The sequence below is a fragment of the Eriocheir sinensis genome, chromosome 23 (assembly GCF_024679095.1).
Source record: "Eriocheir sinensis breed Jianghai 21 chromosome 23, ASM2467909v1, whole genome shotgun sequence".
In the NCBI taxonomy this organism is placed as follows: domain Eukaryota; kingdom Metazoa; phylum Arthropoda; class Malacostraca; order Decapoda; family Varunidae; genus Eriocheir; species Eriocheir sinensis.
The window spans coordinates 3,792,718-3,813,145 of record NC_066531.1 but is presented as its reverse complement, the minus strand read 5'-3'; the positions used below and the strand labels follow the sequence as shown (position 1 = coordinate 3,813,145).

The 20,428-nt window shown below is 42.8% G+C and overlaps 1 protein-coding gene across 2 annotated transcripts in view; it reads left to right on the top strand.

Annotated features, from left to right (window-relative positions):
- Window positions 1–20,428, top strand: part of LOC127002420 (importin subunit alpha-3-like) — a 53,759-nt gene that overhangs the window by 16,928 nt on the left and 16,403 nt on the right. The window contains exons 3-7 of one of the 2 annotated variants that reach the window (XM_050868334.1): window positions 855–914; window positions 2,588–2,792; window positions 3,538–3,698; window positions 15,881–16,107; window positions 17,307–17,432. In XM_050868334.1, coding sequence (XP_050724291.1) covers window positions 855–914; window positions 2,588–2,792; window positions 3,538–3,698; window positions 15,881–16,107; window positions 17,307–17,432 — 779 coding nt within the window. The remainder of the gene's footprint in view (window positions 1–854; window positions 915–2,587; window positions 2,793–3,537; window positions 3,699–15,880; window positions 16,108–17,306; window positions 17,433–20,428) is intronic. The other variant, XM_050868335.1, reaches the window with a different exon arrangement.

Sequence of the window (20,428 nt, the reverse complement as noted above, 5' to 3'; positions counted from 1 at the left end):
GCAGTCTATTATGCTGGCCGGTAGTGCAAGAAATATCTCTCCGCTGAAATAGTCATACCTCGGCTTAGGGGTTTAATCCGTTCCAGAATTTTGCTCACACATCAAAACACTCGTAAACCAAAACAACTTTTAAGATGGGACACGGGAGCAGTCTATTATGCCGGCCGGTAGTGCGGGAAATATCTCTCCGCTGAAATAGTCACACCTCGGCTTATGGGTTTAATCTGTTCCAGAATTTTGCTCGCACATCAAAACGCTCGTAAACCAAAACAACTTTTAGGATGGGACACGGGAGCAGTCTATTATGCCGGCCGGTAGTGCGGGAAATATCTCTCCGCTGAAATAGTCACACCTCGGCTTATGAGTTTAACCACTTCGCCACGGGACACTCAAAAATAAGAAGTCAAGACAGCAGCAAGGATGTTTTAGCTTTCTTTTCCATTTGCTTCAGTGGAATACAAGTTTGCATAGACATTTTTCTGCTGTGTTAGAAAGTGGCAAGTCATCTTAAACACTTTTTTTATAAGTTAGTAAAGGAAAAAAATGCCGGAAAAATGGAGCTCGTAAAGAAAGGGTTAATACGTTCCAGAATTTTGCTCACACATCAAAACACTCGTAAACCAAAACAAATTTCACCGTTGAAATTAATAGGAATCCCGTCGATACATCTCATATCCCAAAAATATTAACATAAAAATCACTTTACATGTTATTTTAAACAGAATGAACGTAATTTTACGAACAACTAGCAATGATGATTAAGATCTATATGATATAGTATAATAACATTGCATAATCCATAGGTTTTTTTATATATATATTTTATTTTTTTATTTTTACCCCTACCCCTATAGAACCGGTAGGCTTGCTTGAGGGGCCTGGATGGTGTTCGGCCCCAGCCCATCATGGCGCAGGCAAGTGTTTATAGTGGCGCCATCTTCTCTTGGCTCATGCTGCCCCCCGAACTCTCTCGATTCACTTGGACGGTTTCCTCTAGAGTCCGGGTTGATGGGTGGACTTCAGGACAGCATGTGGGTAGTTTTAAGCCACTCGGCGGTGACTGAAAAATCCCAGGTGGTAGCGTGGGGATTCGAACCCGCGTCGTCCATCACGCGGTGAATGTGGGCCCAGCACGCTACCACTCAGCCACCTGCCTACATGAGGATTGCTAAGTTAATATGCTTGTTTGGATTACACATTATGTTTTGTGGAAAGATTCGGTCACACAGTCCCCAGCAGAGCAATCAAGGCCTATTTGCCACATCTGCTCCTCGCTGACTAACTGTATTCAACCTGTCATATTTCTCCACTGAGATGACACTGTTTGCTTTCTGAATGTCTTTAACTTGGTACTTTAATTTCCTTTGTCAATGCTTAACCTGGTAGCAGCGACGGGCCAAATTTGTGGCTTTACCATGTAGCAGCGACAGGCCAAATTTGTGGCTTTACTATGTAGCAGTGACGGGCCAAATTTGTGGCTTTACCATGTAGCAGCGACAGGCCAAATTTGTGGCTTTACTATGTAGCAGTGACGGGCCAAATTTGTGGCTTTACCGTGTAGCAGCGACGGGCCAAATTTGTGGCTTTACCATGTAGCAGCGACAGGCCAAATTTGTGGCTTTACCTGTAGCGACAGGCCAAATTTGTGGCTTTACCGTGTAGCAGCGACGGGCCAAATTTTGTGGCTTTACCGTTGTAATGACAGACCAAATTTGGCTTTACCTTGTAGCAGCGACGGGCCAAATTTGTGGCTTTACCATGTAGCAGTGACGGGCCAAATTTGTGCCATGATATAAACCCCCCAAAATAGATGATACATAATCTGATCACAAATGCTTTGATATATATTATGAAATGGTTTGTGTGAGGGGTGATTTTTTCTCAGCCACAAATTTGGCCCGTCGCTGCTACACGGTAAAGCCACAAATTTGGCCCGTCGCTTCTACACGGTAAAGCCACAAATTTGGCCCGTCGCTGCTACATGGTAAAGCCACAAATTTGGCCCGTCGCTGCTACACAATAAAACCACAAATTATCCCGTCACTGCTACATGGTAAAGCCACAAATTTGGCCCATCGCTGCTACACAATAAAACCACAAATTTGGCCCGTCACTGCTACACAATAAAACCACAAATTATCCCGTCACTGCTACACGGTAAAGCCACAAATTATCCCATCACTGCTACATGGTAAAGCCACAAATTTGGCCCATCGCTGCTACACAATAAAACCACAAATTATCCCGTCACTGCTACACGGTAAAGCCACAAATTTGGCCCATTGCTGCTACACAATAAAACCACAAATTATCCTGTCACTGCTACACGGTAAAGCCACAAATTTGGCCCATCGCTGCTACACAATAAAACCACAAATTATCCCGTCACTGCTACACAATAAAGCCACAAATTATCCCGTCACTGCTACACGGTAAAGCCACAAATTATCCCGTCACTGCTACACGGTAAAGCCACAAATTTGGCCCGTCGCTGCTACACGGTTAAGAAACATGATCCCCATTGCTGTACCAGGTTAAGGAGTTTTTAAATAAAGATTGATCTCGTCAGTTTCTCATTTTGCTTCAGATGATGATGACGCGGACAAGCAGCTCACGGCAGCCAACCTAGCCCTTATTGTGGAGAACGCAGCCAGTGAAGACCAGATGGTGCAGTTGACGGCAGTTCAAGCGGCCCGCAAGCTCCTCTCGTCAGACAGAAATCCACCAATAGATGACCTTATCCAGTCTGGCATTCTTCCTATTCTTGTGAAATGCTTAGAAGGCACAGACAAGTAAGCTATGATTTTCTTCTTCTTCTTCGTCTTTTGCAGTTTCAATTTCATCTTCTTGTTCTTTTCTTCTGCTTCTATTTCTTATGTATATTCCATACTCATACAAACAGGTAAGTTATAATGTTCTTTCTGTATTTCACATTCTGTATCTTCACTTTCCTCTTCTTCTTCTTCTTGGGGGGCTTCGTGGTGCAGTGGTTAGTACACTCGCCTCACAAACGAGAGAGCCCGGGTTCGATTCCCGGGCGGAGTGGAAAAATTTGGGCGGGTTTTCCGATACCCGACGCCCCTGTCCACTCAGCAGTGAATGGGTACCAGGTATTAATCGGGGGATGTGTCCTGTCTCCTGGGGTCTGTTCCCTTCTCCTATAATTCCTTCCCCTTCTGTCTCTCTCCGGCATATGACCACAGATGTTGCGCCGACTAAACCAAACTTTCCAACTGTTCCCTTCTCCTATAATTCCTTCCCCTTCTGTCTCTCTCCGGCATATGACCACAGATGTTGCGCCGACTAAACGAAACTTTCCAACTCACAAACCAAAGCTTTTGTTGACATTTACTTTCAGCTTTCTCCTGTTACAGACACTATCAAAAACACATTTCACTGCATCATATGTGAGGGTTGGTACTATTATTCTATTTCTCAAATCCATCTTTACCTCCATGCTCACACGTCTGCCATTCATAATACATCCTGACTTTCATTCCATTCCTTGATTAATGCCGAACTTTTTCCCCCCTACAGCCCGTCACTGCAGTTTGAAGCAGCGTGGGCCCTCACCAACATCGCGTCAGGCACCTCCCGGCAAACGCAAGCAGTGGTCCACGCGGGAGCAGTTCCGTTGTTCCTTAAGCTCTTACACTCCTCCAGCCAAAACGTTTGTGAACAAGCTGTTTGGGCATTAGGTGAGCGTTCCTACAAATGACTCGCAGTATATTGGTTAGAGGAAGCCAGCTAATCCCATACATATCATAAGGCTTACTGGAAATTGCTCTGCTCAGTGGTTTTAAGTTAGATAAATTCAGATCCAACAAAGACAGGCAAGAATCTTTTGGCCAGCTGTCTCGGAAAATTGCTATGCTCAAAGGTTTTAACCCGGTAGCAGCGGGGACCATGTTTCTTAATGGTTCCTCTAAGCGAGAAAAATGAGAAAAAATCACCCCTCACACAAACCATTTCATAATATATATCAAAGCATTTGTGATCAGTTTATGTATCATCTATTTTGGGGGTTTAAATCATGGCACAAATTTGGCCTGTCGCTGCTACACGGTAAAGCCTCAAATTTGGCCCGTCGCAGCTACACGGTAAAGCCACAAATTTGGCCCGTCGCAGCTACACGGTAAAGCCACAAATTTGGCCCGTCGCTGCTACACGGTAAAGCCACAAATTTGGCCCGTCGCTGCTACACGGTAAAGCCACAAATTTGGCCCCTCGCTGCTACCAGGTTAAGTTAGATAAATTCGGATTCAACAAAGACGTAGGCAAGAATTGGTTAACCACTTGAGTCATGGATGAGTGGAACAGGCTTGGCAGTCATATTGTGGGTACCAGAACCATAGAAACATTCAAGAAGAGGTTGGATAAATTCATGGATGAAGAGGTTAAGTGGGGTTAGGCCTACAGGAGCTGCCTTGTATGGGTCAACTAGCCTCATGCAGACTCCTTACATTCTTGAACTAATGGTTTGGCTTTACAATTTCTCAGGAAACTTCTTCATATTTTTCAGTTAATTTACTAGCAACTTAATACTTAATAATATTGGCAATGATTATTAATTTTGCTAGTGTGTATGTATCTACCTATTTATAGTCTACCGGGCCCGCGCTAAGCTCTTAACAGTCCCGTCTCCATGTCTAAATTTATCCCGCCTTTCCTTCATTTGGTGGACACTGTTCGCCTCCACCACCTCTTCCGGCAAGCTGTTCCATATGTTAACACTTCTATGTGGAAAACTATATCTTTTAAGTCACTCAAACAGGTTCCTTTATTAAGTTTCTTCCTATGTCCTCTCAGTGCCTGTGTTCCCATATATGAATCTTGAATGCTCAAACTTAGCTTTCTAAATTGGAGCTCTTTGTTCAAGCTCTTCAAGTGATCTATGCGTCTATTGGGAAAGCTAAAATTGACTTGAGAATTTAAGGGAAGACATGAGTATTGAAGACCAAGGCGGCTTCGTGGTGCAGTGGTTAGCACACTCAGCTCACAACCGAGAGAGCCCGGGTTCGATTCCCGGGCGGAATGGAAAAATTTGGGTGGCTTCTCCGATACCCTACGCCCCTGTCCACCCAGCAGTAAATGGGTACCAGGTATTAATCGGGGGTTGTGTCCCGTCTCCTGGGGTCTGTTCCCTTCTCCTATAATTCCTTCCCCTTCTGTCTCTCTCCGGCATATGACCACAGATGTTGCGCCGACTAAACCAAACTTTCCAACTGTTCCCTTCTCCTATAATTCCTTCCCCTTCTGTCTCTCTCCGGCATATGACCACAGATGTTGCGCCCACTAAACCAAACTTTCCAACTGTTCCCTTCTCCTATAATTCCTTCCCCTTCTGTCTCTCTCCGGCATATGACCACAGATGTTGCGCCCACTAAACCAAACTTTTTCCTATCAGCCAAACTAAAGCTAAATTATTATCTAAGCTTGTAAAGGAAAGCAAGCCGGAAGTATTAGGCTCAGTGGAAACAAAATTGAACAAGGACATGCAATTTTAACCTGGTAGCAGCGGGGAACACATTTCTTAACCCTTTCCTTGCGTGGGACGGGACGCGACTATTCCCCTCAGGCGCAGTTGGGCAGCCCAATGGGGGTCTCTTTTAACCTCTGTATCTCAAAAACTATTCATCACAGCTAAAAACCAAAAACACCATTGGAAAGAGGAGGTCCAGATCTATAGGAGTCGGTCATGTATGCCTCTCTTGTGAACGTACATGCACGTTCAGGGAGTGTTGAATGTTGACACTTACGTCGGTGTGTGTGGGATGATCAGCCGTATTGAGGGAGCTGCGGACATCTCTCCTTCAGACTCTGGCAAGGGAGTATTGCCAACTGCAATGTTTACGACTATTTGGTCAAAGAATCAGTCAGGTGATAGGTCAAGCTATGCAAAAATGCCGCTACATTGGTCAAAAACATCCACCAGTCACTCGTCCATAGATTTGCCGCGCTGGGCTGACATGATTTTCCACCAAATTTAGTGAAGAACACACTCAATTGGCAATCCTGTGTTGTGAGAATTAGTGTTGGAACAATTTCATACGCGGGAGATTTCAGTGCGGGTGAAGCTCACAGCAAGCGTTTAGCACCACCAGCAAATACGCCTAACGCTCACTGCCAGCATTTAGCAGTGAAAGGGTTTAATGGTCCCTCCAAGCAAGAAAAATGAAAAAAAATCACCCCTCACACAAACCATTTCATAATACATATCAAAGCATTTGTGATCAGATTATGTATCATCTATTTTTTGGGTTTATATCATGGCACAAATTTGGCCCGTCGCTGCTACACGGTAAAGCCTCAAATTTGTCCCGTCACTGCTACATGGTAAAGCCACAAATTTGGCCCGTCACTGCTACACGGTAAAGCCACAAATTTGGCCCGTCGCTGCTACACGGTAAAGCCACAAATTTGGCCCGTCACTGCTACACGGTGAAGCCACAAATTTGTCCCGTCGCTGCTACACGGTAAAGCCACAAATTTGTCCCGTCGCTGCTACACGGTAAAGCCACAAATTTGGCCCGTCGCTGCTACACGGTAAAGCCACAAATTTGTCCCGTCGCTGCTACACGGTAAAGCCACAAATTTGGCCCGTCACTGCTACATGATAAAGCCACAAATTTGGCCCGTCGCTGCAACACGGTAAAGCCACAAATTTGGCCCGTCACTGCTACACGGTAAAGCCACAAATTTGGCCCATCGCTGCTACACGGTAAAGCCACAAATTTGGCCCGTCGCTGCTACACGGTAAAGCCACAAATTTGTCCGTCGCTGCTACGGTAAAGCCACAAATTTGGCCGTCGCTGCTACACGGTAAAGCCACAAATTTGGCCCGTCGCTGCTACACGGTAAAGCCACAAATTTGTCCCGTCGCTGCTACACGGTAAAGCCACAAATTTGGCCCGTCACTGCTATCGGGTTAAAATCACTCACCATATCCACAGAACACACAGAACATACGCCTTCCCTCGGGTATGTTCTGCGTGTCATCCAGAGCAGTAGGTGTAGCATTGCCAAGCTTCCGTAAGCATCAAGCATTAAGCACTCGTTAACTTGGTCATTCTTCTCACGTAAATGATTGCTCTTTCGTCCACCTCTTCAGATTCTTCACAGGAGCAGCGAGTAGTGGGCTTTTCTGTATTGTTTCCTTTTTTTTGTATAATAATAATAAAAATGATTGATTTTCTCACGTTACTTGTGTGGGTACGAGAGTTTGAGGCATGAGAATGATAGATACGACATGTGGTTTTTACAGGTAACTCTCAGTTTACGCGAGTATTGTGTCCTTGAAGAGGTCATCGCGTCAATCAAAACGATGTAAATCCAACAAGAGGTCGGTTTGTGCGTTTATTGCCTACTGTATCACTCTGACTCCTCTCCCTCTCGTGGTTCCTCCTCTGGCTGCCCTTCCCCTCGTGGTAGCACAGCAGCGAGGGTGTTGTTGTTGTTGAGCAGCGTGGGTACTGTATTGTTGTTCAAGTGGCGCGCGGGAAGAACTGTGTGGCTGCGTGAGACATCTGGTGGACACTCCATAAAATATCGCGTATAAGTGAAAAAAAACGTACAAATTAAACATATATTTGGATTTTTGGACCCCGCGTTATTTCAAAAACGCGTAAACCAAACTCGCGTAAATCGAGAGTTACCTGCATGTTACACGTAGGAGTCATAATACAATGCCTTAATAATGTTTCTTAGTACAGTTCTTTTAGTAATTTACAAATCTTTTCTCCGTGAAGCTTTGGCACTGCGACTGCGCTGTGTTGTCTTGGTGGCTTGTACGTACTACCCAGCCTCGATACCCATAGATTGTACCTAACTCCCCAAACGTGAAAAACAGCCATCGTCTTCGTATGAGGTTAGATGACGTTGTGGAGATGGTGGTCGCAGCGAGTGTTCTAATCAGCTCACGGATAGAGAAACTCGTATCTGCCAGGGGAGGTCACTGACACGGACAAGACATACAAGGAACGTGTTTTGTGTACTATCCCTCAAATAGTACGGTTTCCAATAGCTCAATTTTGGTTTTATGTGGATTTTCTAAGATTTTTTAGGATTTTAAAATTTCCCGACGAGTACGAAATTTTAAAATCCTAAAATATCTTCTACGACAATCCGTATAAACGTATAAATCCAACTATATATCCATTTGTGAAGATGTGAATGATATTGGAGTGTTCGTGTGTGTTGTAGACAATATGTAGAAGGACTGTACAGCAGGATGAGGACAGGCAGTAGAAGATAAACAATTAGACACACATGAAACAGCTGGACAGGAGCACGAACAAATATCAGAGTCTGCGCTTCAACGCCACATTTTCTGAGGAGTCACCGTGTAAGAGAGCATGTGATTTAAGCGGTGACTGCTACATAGGTGAGATTGAAGGCTCCACTTCCTCCAAAATCCCCTGCTTCACGGACATGTTAACCCCCAGAAGAGCCATCAGAGGCACTGTCGATGGGGTGGTTTCACAGTCCAACAGTGTCTTCGTAACAGCGTGAACCAAACTATAGAATCCCATACAGTCCAAAATGGTGAGGTCTTCGATGCCACACTAAATACACAAGACTTTTCCTGTATAGTTTCATCAAGAGAGGCATACATAACCGTCTCCTATAGATTTGGACCTCCTCTTTCCAATGGTGTTTTTGGTTTTTAGCTGTGATGAATAGTTTCCGAGATACAAAGGTTAAAAGAGACCCCCATTGGGCTGCCTGACTGCGCCTGAGAGGATAGTCGCGTCCCGTCCCACGCAAGGAAAGAGTTAAAAATCCTAAAAAAATCTTATATGAAAATCCACGTAAAACCGAAACTGAGCCATTGGAAACTGTACTATTTGAAGGACGTCTGTACTTGCCCTGAATCCTGACTCATGACGTTTTAAAACCCCTATGTATGAAGACTGACTCACAGTGGTTCCCAACATTTTTTTCAGGTAACCCCAATCATGCACCTCTAAACATGACCGCTACCCCCTAGTTTCGTTATATATGTGTTATTACTATTTGATAACACCATGTTTGAGATTTTAAGGTCTTTGCAACACCAGGAAAAACGCTTTGTGACCCCAGGGTTGGAAAAAGGGGAGATAGAGGATCGAGAAGTAGCAATTGGGTGAGAGCTGTTAGTGGGACTGAGCGTTACTCAGTGATGACTCAGAGTGGGGCTGTACAGGTTAACCCAGTAGCAGCGGGGATCGTGTTTCTTAATTGTCCCTCCAAGCGAGAAAAATGAGAAAAAATCACCCCTCACACAAACCATTTCATAATATATATCAAAGCATTTGTGATCAGATTATGTATCATTTATTTTGGGGGGTTTATATCATGGCACAAATTTGGCCCGTCGCTGCTACACGGTAAAGCCACAAATTTGGCCCGTCGCTGCTACACGGTAAAGCCACAAATTTGGCCCGTCGCTGCTACACGGTAAAGCCACAAATTTGGCACGTCGCTGCTATCGGGTTAGAGGAAGGTTATCAAGTTGTGGTCGAATTAAAAAATATTAGAGGAAGTAAAGAATTTAGGGTTGAAGTTTACAGAAGAGAAAGATTCAACTACAGGAAAGCTATTTTTTTATTTATTTTTTTAACTTATGAGGAAACATGTATATGAAACGTATACATGAATGGTGGTAATTTTTCAGTCTTTGCCGAGTGGGGTAAGACTGCCCACATGCTGTTCCGAATACTATCAATCACCTCAGACTCTAGATTCTCTCTCAAAGGATCAAAGATGAGCACTTCAGGAACAGCATGAGCCAAGCAAGATGATGCCTCTATAAAAATTTGCCTGCTCTATAACACGCTGGGGCCAACCGCCAGACCCTACCAGGAAACCCTTCGGCAAACAGTTAAAAGAGTGAGAGGGAAGGTGTACAGGTGTGGTATGGTGGGTGCAGAGCTGTGAGCAGTTTGGTTGGCCACAAATGTGCTCAAGAAAGCCCATGGATATCCAAATCTAACTTGTAAATACTCAATGGCTGCTCTGTGGATAGTTTCAGGGGCTTCGTGGTGCAGTGGTTAGCACACTCAGCTCACAACCGAGAGAGCCCGGGTTCGATTCCCGGGCGGAGTGGAAAAATTTGGGCGGCTTTTCCGATACCCTACGCCCCTGTCCACCCAGCAGTGAATGGGTACCAGGTGTTAATTGGGGGTTGTGTCCCGTCTCCTGGGGTCTGTTCCTTTCTCCTATAATTCCTTCCCCTCCTGTCTCTCTCCGGCATATGACCACAGATGTTGCACCGACTAAACGAAACTTTCCAAACTTTCTGCGGATATTTAAAACGTGGATGTTAACCCGGTAGCAGCGGGGATCGTGTTTCTTAATGGTCCCTCCAAGCGAGAAAAATGAGAAAAAATCACCCCTCACACAAACCATTTCATAATATATATCAAAGCATTTGTGATCAGATTATGCATCATCTATTTTGGGGGGTTTATATCATGGCACAAATTTGGCCCGTCGCTGCTACACGGTAAAGCCACAAATTTGGCCCGTCGCTGCTACACGGTAAAGCCACAAATTTGGCCCGTCGCTGCTACACGGTAAAGCCACAAATTTGGCCCGTCGCTGCTACACGGTAAAGCCACAAATTTGGCTCGTCGTTGCTACACGGTAAAGCCACAAATTTGGCCCGTCGCTGCTACACGGTAAAGCCACAAATTTGGCCCGTCGCTGGTACACCGTAAAGCCACAAATTTGGCCCGTCGCTGCTACACGGTAAAGCCACAAATTTGGCCCGTCGCTGCTACACGGTACAGCCACAAATTTGGCCCGTCGCTGCTACACGGTACAGCCACAAATTTGGCCCGTCGCTGCTACCGTGTTAACTCATAAATCCAAGTGGTCGTAAATCGTATAAATCATAACTCGTGGACTACCTGTATTTAGAGTTTTTGATCAGATCCCGGGACACGGTGAGCTGACTTTAATAATGTTGCTTTTTCAATATTTGTTTTATAATTTTATTACCCGACACTGAGAGAAAAGATGTTTAAGTAAATATCTCGCAGTAGTGTGACATGATTTAGTGACTTGAGAATTTAAAACAAAGTGATGTGTGCTGTTTACTTCCGCCCATGTTCCGTAGGTTTTGTTTACATATACGGGTAGCTCGATTTACACGAGTATTGTGTCCTTGAAGAGGTCATCGCGTCAATCCAAAACAGTGTAAATCCAACAAGAGGTCGGTTTGTACCTCTATTGCCTACTGTATCACTCTGACTCCTCTCCCTCTCGTGGTTCCTCCTCTGGCTGCCCTTCCCCTCGTGGTAGCACAGCAGCGAGGGTGTTGTTGTTGTTGAGCAGCGTGGGTACTGTATTGTTGTTCAAGTGGCGCGCGGGAAGAACTGTGTGGCCGTGTGAGTCCAGTTGCGTGAGACATCTGGTGGACACTCCATAAAATATCGCGTATAAGTGAAAAAAACGTGTAAATTAAACATTTATTTGGATTTTGGACCACGCGGTATTTCAAAAACGCGTAAACCAAACTCGCGTAAATTGAGTTACCTGTATAACTGACCAACTCCTCGTAATTTCTTCACTGCCTGTTTTAAACTTTCCGTACTTAATTTCTATAGACAACACGAACTAAGTACAGGGGGGTCGCCTGATATGCGAACTTGGGATATGCGAACCACCTCATATGCGACCTCCTTCCTCCCTCCCTCCCCCCTTGGAAGTGGAGCACGGGGGCGGTGACTTGACTCGGTAGTAAGAGAAAAGTTTTTTTTTCATTCATTTCATGTTCCCGACTTCGCTAACATCCATTTCCTACCAAATAATGAACTTGCTGTTACTCACTTCCCGAAGGAAGGGAAATAAACAATGGCGCAATCTGGCAACTCTACTCTGTGAGACGGCTCCACGTGTTCTCTTCATCAGTACGTCTAAAGCAGCCATTGCTCTCACAAGCTGTGTCTGTGCTGTGTGCAAGCTAGCCTGTGGGCTATTGTTGTTGCTGTTGTTGTTATTATGGCGCCTCCAAAGAACTCGAAAAAGCAGTTTATTACATTGGAAACTAAGTTAAAAAAATGTGGCTGACCGCCCATATACCATTATTTACATGCTTTTTAAGGTTCCTAATATGCGAATTTGCTATATGCGAGGCTTTGAACCGCCCATATTCTCGCATATTAGACGACCCCCCTGTACTTAATAGTAATATGATTTTTTATTGTTTTTATTGGCGTCGTCTATTTCAGTCATCCCTCAAATAGTACAGTTTCCAATAGTCCAGTTTCGGTTTTCTACGGATTGTCGTCGAAGATCTTTTAGGATTTTAAAATTTCCTGCTTGTCGGGAAGTTTAAAAATCCTAAAAAATCATCTTAGAAAATGTACATAAAACCGAAACTGAACTCTTGGGACCTGTACTATTTGAGGGGCAGCTGTATTAATCTTCTTATTTTCTCATTTATTTTTGTGTGTGTGTGTGTGTTTGTGTGTAATGGGAAGGCCAGTCCCATAAGTTGGCAATCCTGCTAAGTCTGTCAGGGCCGTGCTGCGCTGTGCTGGCTCAAAGAGGTTCACTGTACATGTTAGCCAGCTCTTGGTTAAGGAGATTGGTATGTAACTTCGGTGGGTCAAAAGAGGAAAGAGATTTAATATATATTTTCTTTGTCGGGTTTACGTTGAGTGTAAAAAGTCGAATTAGATTGAATTAAGTATAAGTTTTTCATAGAATACAGTCGTCCTTCAAATAGTACGGTTTCCACGGTTTTAAGTGTATTTTCAAAACTGATTTTTTAGGGATTTTTAAATTTCCCGACAAGCAGGAATAAAAATCCTTAAAAGCTCTTCTATGACAATCCGTATAAAACCAAAACTGAACTATTTGAGGGATGACTATATAGTTTCCCATACTGTTTCTCGTCTTAGATAACTGTGTTTGAGATGGTCACCCTCGCTCACTGCCTTCTCTGGTTCTTCTGGTTCTTAACCCGGTAGCTGCGGGGGTCATGTTTGTTAGGTTAGGTCAGGCTAGGTTAAGTTAGGTTACATTAGGTTAGGTTAAAGGTCCCTCTAAGCAAAATAAAGAGAAAAATAATCACTCACGCAAACCATTTCATAATATATATCAACGTATATGTGATCAGTTTATGCATGGCAGAAATTTGGCCCATCGCTGGTACACGGTAAAGCCACAAATTTGGCCCATCGCTGGTACACGGTAAAGCCACAAATTTGGCCCATCGCTGGTACACGGTAAAGCCACAAATTTGGCCCATCGCTGGTACACGGTAAAGCCACAAATTTGGCCCATCGCTGCTACCAGGTTAAGGGCATCCAAATCTTGAAGGACGGAAGCATGCTGGATTACAATTGTCTATCTTAGGAAAATAGTAAAGATTATAATGCAAAACTAAATTCTAAAAACCTACTCCAAGGCTCTATCTCTCATATGATGTCTATATACTCTGGATTCATGGGGTAAAATGTCCTTGAATGAGCTTTTTAGTGGCAAAGTATTATGTAGAGTTTTCCGAAAAGTTTTATAATAGTTTTGTTTGTGTTGAGATATTTTAAATTCGCTTCTCCACAGGAAATATAATTGTCAATATACTCTGGATTCATGGGGTAAAATGTGCTAGAATGAGCTTTTTAGTGGCAAAGTATTATAAAGAGTTTTCCGAAAAGTTTTATAAAAGTTTGTGTTGAGATATTTTAAATTCGCTTCTCCACAGGAAATATAATTGTCGATATACTCTGGATTCATGGGGTAAATTGTGCTAGAATGAGCTTTTTAGTGGCAAAGTATTATGTTGAGTTTTCAGAAAAGTTTTATAAAAGTTTTGTTTCTGTTGAGATTTTAAATTCGCTTCTCCACAGGAAATATAATTGTCAATATACTCTGGATTCATGGGGTAAAATGTGCTAGAATGAGCTTTTTAGTGGCAAAGTATTATGTAGAGTTTTCTGAAAAGTTTTATAAAAGTTTTGTTTCTATTGAGATACTTTAAATTCGCTTCTCCACAGGAAATATAATTGTCAATATACTCTGGATTCATGGGGTAAAATGTGCTAGAATGAGCTTTTTAGGGGCAAAGTATTATGTAGAGTTTTCCGAAAAGTTTTATAAAAGTTTTGTTTTTGCCGAGAAATATTTTAAATTCGCATCTCCACAGGAAATATAATTGTCAATATACTCTGGATTCATGGGGTAAAATGTGCTAGAATGAGCTTTTTAGTGGCAAAGTATTATGTAGAGTTTTCAGAAAAGTTTTATAAAAGTTTTGTTTTTATTGAGATACTTTAAATTCGCTTCTCCACAGGAAATATAATTGTCAATATACTCTGGATTCATGGGGTAAAATGTGCTAGAATGAGCTTTTTAGTGGCAAAGTATTATGTCGAGTTTTCAGAAAAGTTTTATAAAAGTTTGTGTTGAGATATTTTAAATTCGCTTCTCCACAGGAAATATAATTGTCAATATACTCTGGATCCATGGGGTAAAATGTGCTAGAATGAGCTTTTTAGTGGCAAAGTATTATGTCGAGTTTTCCGAAAAGTTTTATAAAAGTTTGTGTTGAGATATTTTAAATTCGCTTCTCCACAGGAAATCTAATTGTCAATATACTCTGGATTCATGGGGTAAATTGTACTTGAATGAGCTTTTTAGTGACAAAGTATTATGTAGAGTTTTCCGAAAAGTCTTAAAATAGTTTTGTTTTTATTGAGATACTTTAAATTCGCTTCTCCACAGGAAATATAATTGTCAATATACTCTGGATTCATGGGGTAAAATGTCCTTGAATGAGCTTTTTAGTGGCAAAGTATTATGTAGAGTTTTCCGAAAAGTTTTATAAAAGTTTTGTTTTTGCCGAGATATTTTAAATTCGCTTCTCCACAGGAAATATAATTGTCAATATACTCTGGATTCATGGGGTAAAATTGTGCTTGAATGAGCTCTTTAGTGGCAAAGTATTATGTAGAGTTTTCCGAAAAGTTTTATAAAAGTTTTGTTTTTATTGAGATACTTTAAATTCGCTTCTCCACAGGAAATATAATTGTCAATATACTCTGGATTCATGGGGTAAAATGTGCTAGAATGAGCTTTTTAGTGGCAAAGTATTATGTCGAGTTTTCAGAAAAGTTTTATAATAGTTTTGTTTTTATTGAGATACTTTAAATTCGCTTCTCCACAGGAAATATAATTGTCAATATACTCTGGATTCATGGGGTAAAATGTGCTTGAATGAGCTTTTTAGTGGCAAAGTTTTATGTCGAGTTTTCAGAAAAGTTTTATAATAGTTTTGTTTGTGTTGAGATACTTTAAATTCGCATCTCCACAGGAAATATAATTGTCAATATACTCTGGATTCATGGGGTAAAATGTGCTAGAATGAGCTTTTTAGTGGCAAAGTATTATGTAGAGTTTTCTGAAAAGTTTTATAAAAGTTTGTGTTGAGATACTTTAAATTCGCATCTCCACAGGAAATATAATTGTCAATATACTCTGGATTCATGGGGTAAATCGTGCTAGAATGAGCTTTTTAGTGACAAAGTATTATGTAGTGTTTTCCGAAAAGTTTTATAAAAGTTTGTGTTGAGATATTTTAAATTCGCATCTCCACAGGAAATATAATTGTCAATATACTCTGGATTCATGGGGTAAAATGTGCTAGAATGAGCTTTTTAGTGGCAAAGTATTATGTAGAGTTTTCAGAAAAGTTTTATAAAAGTTTTGTTTTTGGTGAGATACTTTAAATTCGCTTCTCCACAGGAAATATAATTGTCAATATACTCTGGATTCATGGGGTAAAATGTACTTGAATGAGCTTTTTAGTGACAGTATTATAAAGAGTTTTCAGAAAAGTTTTATAATAGTTTTGTTTTCGGTGAGATATTTTAAATTCGCTTCTCCACAGGAAATATAATTGGTGACGGCCCACAACTCAGAGACTACGTAATATCTCTGGGTGTCGTCCAGCCTCTACTTAGCTTCATAAACCCTGAAATACCCATTGGCTTCCTACGGAATGTTACTTGGGTCGTCGTCAACCTGTGCCGGAACAAGGAACCTCCACCACCCCAGCAGACTATAAAGGAAATACTGCCGGCCCTCAACATCCTCATACATCACCAAGACACTTCGGTGAGTCCTTCTCTCTCTCTCTCATTTGTGTGCCCATGCATGTGTGTGTGTGTGTGTATTTACCTAGTTGTGACGTATGGGAAAACAGCTATGCTCGCGCTGTCTCGTCTCCATATCCTCTCTTATCCAACGTTTCCTTAAAATCATGAATGTTTCTTGCACAAACCACCTCCTCCTTCAGTCCATTCCACAGCTCAATGCTTCTGTCTGGGAAGGTAAACTTTTTCACATCTCTCCTACACGTGGTCGCCCTCAACTTCTTTCCATGTCCTCTTGTTTCTCTCTCGCTCCACACACACACACACACACACAGGTCCTCTCTGTCCAGATTCTCCACCCCGCTCGCCACCCTGTACACCGCTATCAGGTCTCCTCTTTCTCTTCCTCTCTCCAGGGTTGTGAGCCCCATGCTATTGAGTCTCCTCGTAAGTCCGATCCCTAAGTTCCGGTACCATCTTAGTTGCCATTCTCTGCACTCTTTCCAGCTTTCTTATGTTCTTCTTTTCGTGAGGAGACCAGACCACTGCTGCATACTCCAACCTTGGCCTTATCATTGTAACTATTATTTTGTTCATCGTCTCCTTGTCCAAATACACAAATGCCGTCCTTATGTTCCTCAGCAAAGTCATAGTTTGTCCCGTTATCCTGTTGATGTGTTTGTCGGGTCACATGTTCTCTGAGACAGTCACTCCCAAATCTTTTTCTTCCACTCCTCTGCATATTATCTCACTTCCCATCTTATAACCAAATCCACATCTACCACTCCTACCAAACTATTTTTTCACATTTCCCAAGGTTGAACTCCACCTGCCATATACCACTCCACTCCCATATTTTGTCCAGGTCCCTCTGCAATGCCTCACAGTCCTCCACATCAATGACTGCAAACAAACTCACATAGCTGGTCACTCCCTCCACCGTATCATTTATATAAGCAGCAAACATTATTGGCGCCAGCACCGAACCTCACGGGACCCCACTCATCACAGGGCACCAATTGGAAACCTTGTCCCTGATTATCGGCCTCATTTCCCTGTTAGTTAGGAAGTTAATCTTAATCTTAATGTATTGTGAGTGTGTGTGTGTGTGTGTGTGTGTAGGTATGTTCTCATGGTGGATCGTGGTTCGAATTTTGTGGAATATATCATGTTTTGATTATATCTTATCACTGAAGATAACGTCTAAATTGCCTTCCTCAGATACTTGTGGACACTGTTTGGGCTCTGAGTTACCTGACGGATGGAGGAAATACAAACATCCAGCTGGTCATAGACAGCGGGGTGGTGCCTAAGCTCATTCCTCTCCTCTCCCACAAAGAAGTGAAGGTTAGCCGAACAACTATTTTTTGTTATTAACCCAGTAGCAGCGACGGGCCAAATTTGTGGCTTTACTGTGTAGCAGTGATGGGCCAAATTTGTGGCTTTACCGTGTAGCAGCAACGAGCCAAATTTGTGTCTTTACCGTGTAGCAGTGACGGGCCAAATTTGTGGCTTTACCGTGTAGCAGCGACGGGCCAAATTTGTGCCATGATATAAACCCCCCAAAATAGATGATACATAATCTGATCACAAATGCTTTGATATGTATTATGAAATGGTTTGTGTGAGGGGTGATTTTTTCTCATTTTTCTCGCTTGGAGGGACCATTAAGAAACATGATCCCCACTGCTACTGGGTTAAATATCAGTGTCCTTTTTAGAAGACAGTCAAACATCAGTTCTGTTATAAGTTTATCTTCATTTTCTTGTATTAAATGTTGAATCATCTTGCATTACACTACATAACTTAACCCGTCCGCTGCGATTGGCACGGATTTGGCTTTCACTGGTAGCCTGGTAACATATATTCTCAGGTCTTTCTCTGCCTCTGTGGTGGATAGTGGAGTGTTTCCCATGTGGTATTGGTGTGCTGGATATCCCTTCACTGGTAGCCTGGTAACATATACTCCCAGGTCTTTCTCTGCCTCTGTGGTGGATAGTGGAGTGTTTCCCATGTGGTATTGGTGTGCTGGATATCCCTTCACTGGTAGCCTGGTAACATATACTCCCAGGTCTTTCTCTGCCTCTGTAGTGGAGAGTGGAGTGTTTCCCATGTGGTATTGGTGTGCTGGATATCCCTTCACTGGTAGCCTGGTAACATACACTCCCAGGTCTTTCTCTGCCTCTGTGGTGGATAGTGGAGTGTTTCCCATGTGGTATTGGTGTGCTGGATATCCCCTCCCAAGGTGCAGGACTTTACATTTTTCTTCATTGAATTGTAGCAGCCACTTTTTGCTCCGTTCCTGTAGCTTGGTGAGGTCTTGTAGGAAATCCACAGTCAAGGGGTTAAACCATTGTCATAAAACAGAAAGCGTTCCATGAAGTCAACAGCTATTATTAATGAGCTCAAGGAAATGTAGAAGCTGTGTATTGTCTTTGATTAAGTGTTTTCTTTGATTAAAATTCAGTTATGAACAAAATATTTCTCTCTCTCTCTCTCTCTCTCTCTCTCTCTCTCTCTCTCTCTCTCTCTCTCTCTCTCTCTCTCTCTCTCTCTCTCTCTCTCTCTCTCTCTCTCTCTCAACATACATTTAGTACATTAGAACAGGACAGTAATTTTTCTTACCTGAAGTTCCCCTGTGTGGTGGGTAACCATTTTAAAGTCAACTGCCAAATATTACGATATAAATTTAGTGTATAAAAAAGAACTACAGTCATACCCCAAATAGTACAGGGTAAGGGACTCAGGACCCCCGTACTATTCGAAAATCCATATAAAATTAGTGCCCCCCTAGAAACACTCCTGGGCTGCACTTGAGAGAGGGAATCGGGACTCTCGTAACATCTACCTTTCCTTCTTGCTGGAAGTATGCCTTCATACAGCCTGTACCTAAGAAGGGTGACCGCTCCAATCCCTCAAACTACCGTCCTATTGCTTTACTTTCTTGTCTATCTAAAGCTTTTGAATCAATCCTTAACTGGAAGATTCAAAAGCACCTTTCCACTTCTGACCTTCTATCTGATCGCCAGTATGGGTTCCATGAAGGCGTTCTACTGGTGATCTCCTAGCCTTCTTAACTGACTCTTGGTCATCCTCTCTCAGCCGTTTCGGTGAAACTTTTGCTATTGCGCTGGACATATCAAAAGCTTTTGATAGGGTCTGGCACAAATCTTTGCTTTCTAAACTACCCTCCTACGGTTTCTATCCTTCTCTCTGTACCTTTATCTCCAGTTTCCTTTCTGACCGTTCTATTTCTGCCGTGGTAGACGGTCACTGTTCTTCCCGTAAATCTATTAACAGTGGTGTCCCACAGGGTTCTGTCCTATCTCCCACTCTTTTTCTGTTGTTCATTGATGATCTTCTTTCCAAAACGAACTGTCCTATCCATTCCTACGCCGATGATTCCACTCTGCATTATTCAACTTCTTTTAATAGAAGACCCACCCTTCAGGAACTTAGCGACTCAAGGCTGGAGGCTGCAGAACGCTTAGCCTCAGTCCTTACTATTATTTCCGATTGGGGCAAGATGAACCTGGTGTCCTTCAACGCCTCAAAAACACAGTTTCTCCACCTATCCACTCGACACAATCTTTCAAACAACTATCCCCTATTCTTTGACAACACTCAGCTATCACCTTCCTCAACACTTAACATCATCGGACTATCCTTAACTCAAAATCAGCTTCCTCGAGGCTGGGCGTTCTGTATCGTCTCCGCCAGTTCTTCTCCCCCGCACAGTTGCTATCCATTTACAGGGGCCTTGTCCGCCCTCGTATGGAGTATGCATCTCATGTGTGGGGGGGCTCCACTCACACAGCTCTTCTGGACAGAGTGGAGGCTAAGGCTCTTCGTCTCATCAGCTCTCCTCCTCCTACTGATAGTCTTCTACCTCTTAAATTCCGCCCGATGTTGCCTCTTTTTCTATCTTCTACCGATATTTCCACGCTGACTGCTCTTCTGGACTTGCTAACTGCATGCCTCCCCCCTCCCGCGGCACCGCTGCACACGACTTTCTACTCATGCTCATCCCTGTACTGTCCAAACCCCTTATGCAAGACTTAACCAGCATCTTCACTCTTTCATCCCTCACGCTGGTAAACTCTGGAACAATCTTCCTTCATCTGTACTTCCTCCTGCCTACGACTTGAACTCTTTCAAGAGGAGGGTATCAGGACACCTCTCCTCCCGAAACTGACCTATCTTTCGGCCACCTCTTTGGATTCTTTTTAGGAGCAGCGAGTAGCGGGCTTTTTTTTATTAATGTTTACTTTTTTTGTGCCCTTGAACTGTCTCCTTTGCTGTAAAAGAAAAAAAAAAAAAATCCCGAGTGCTCTCAAACGCGT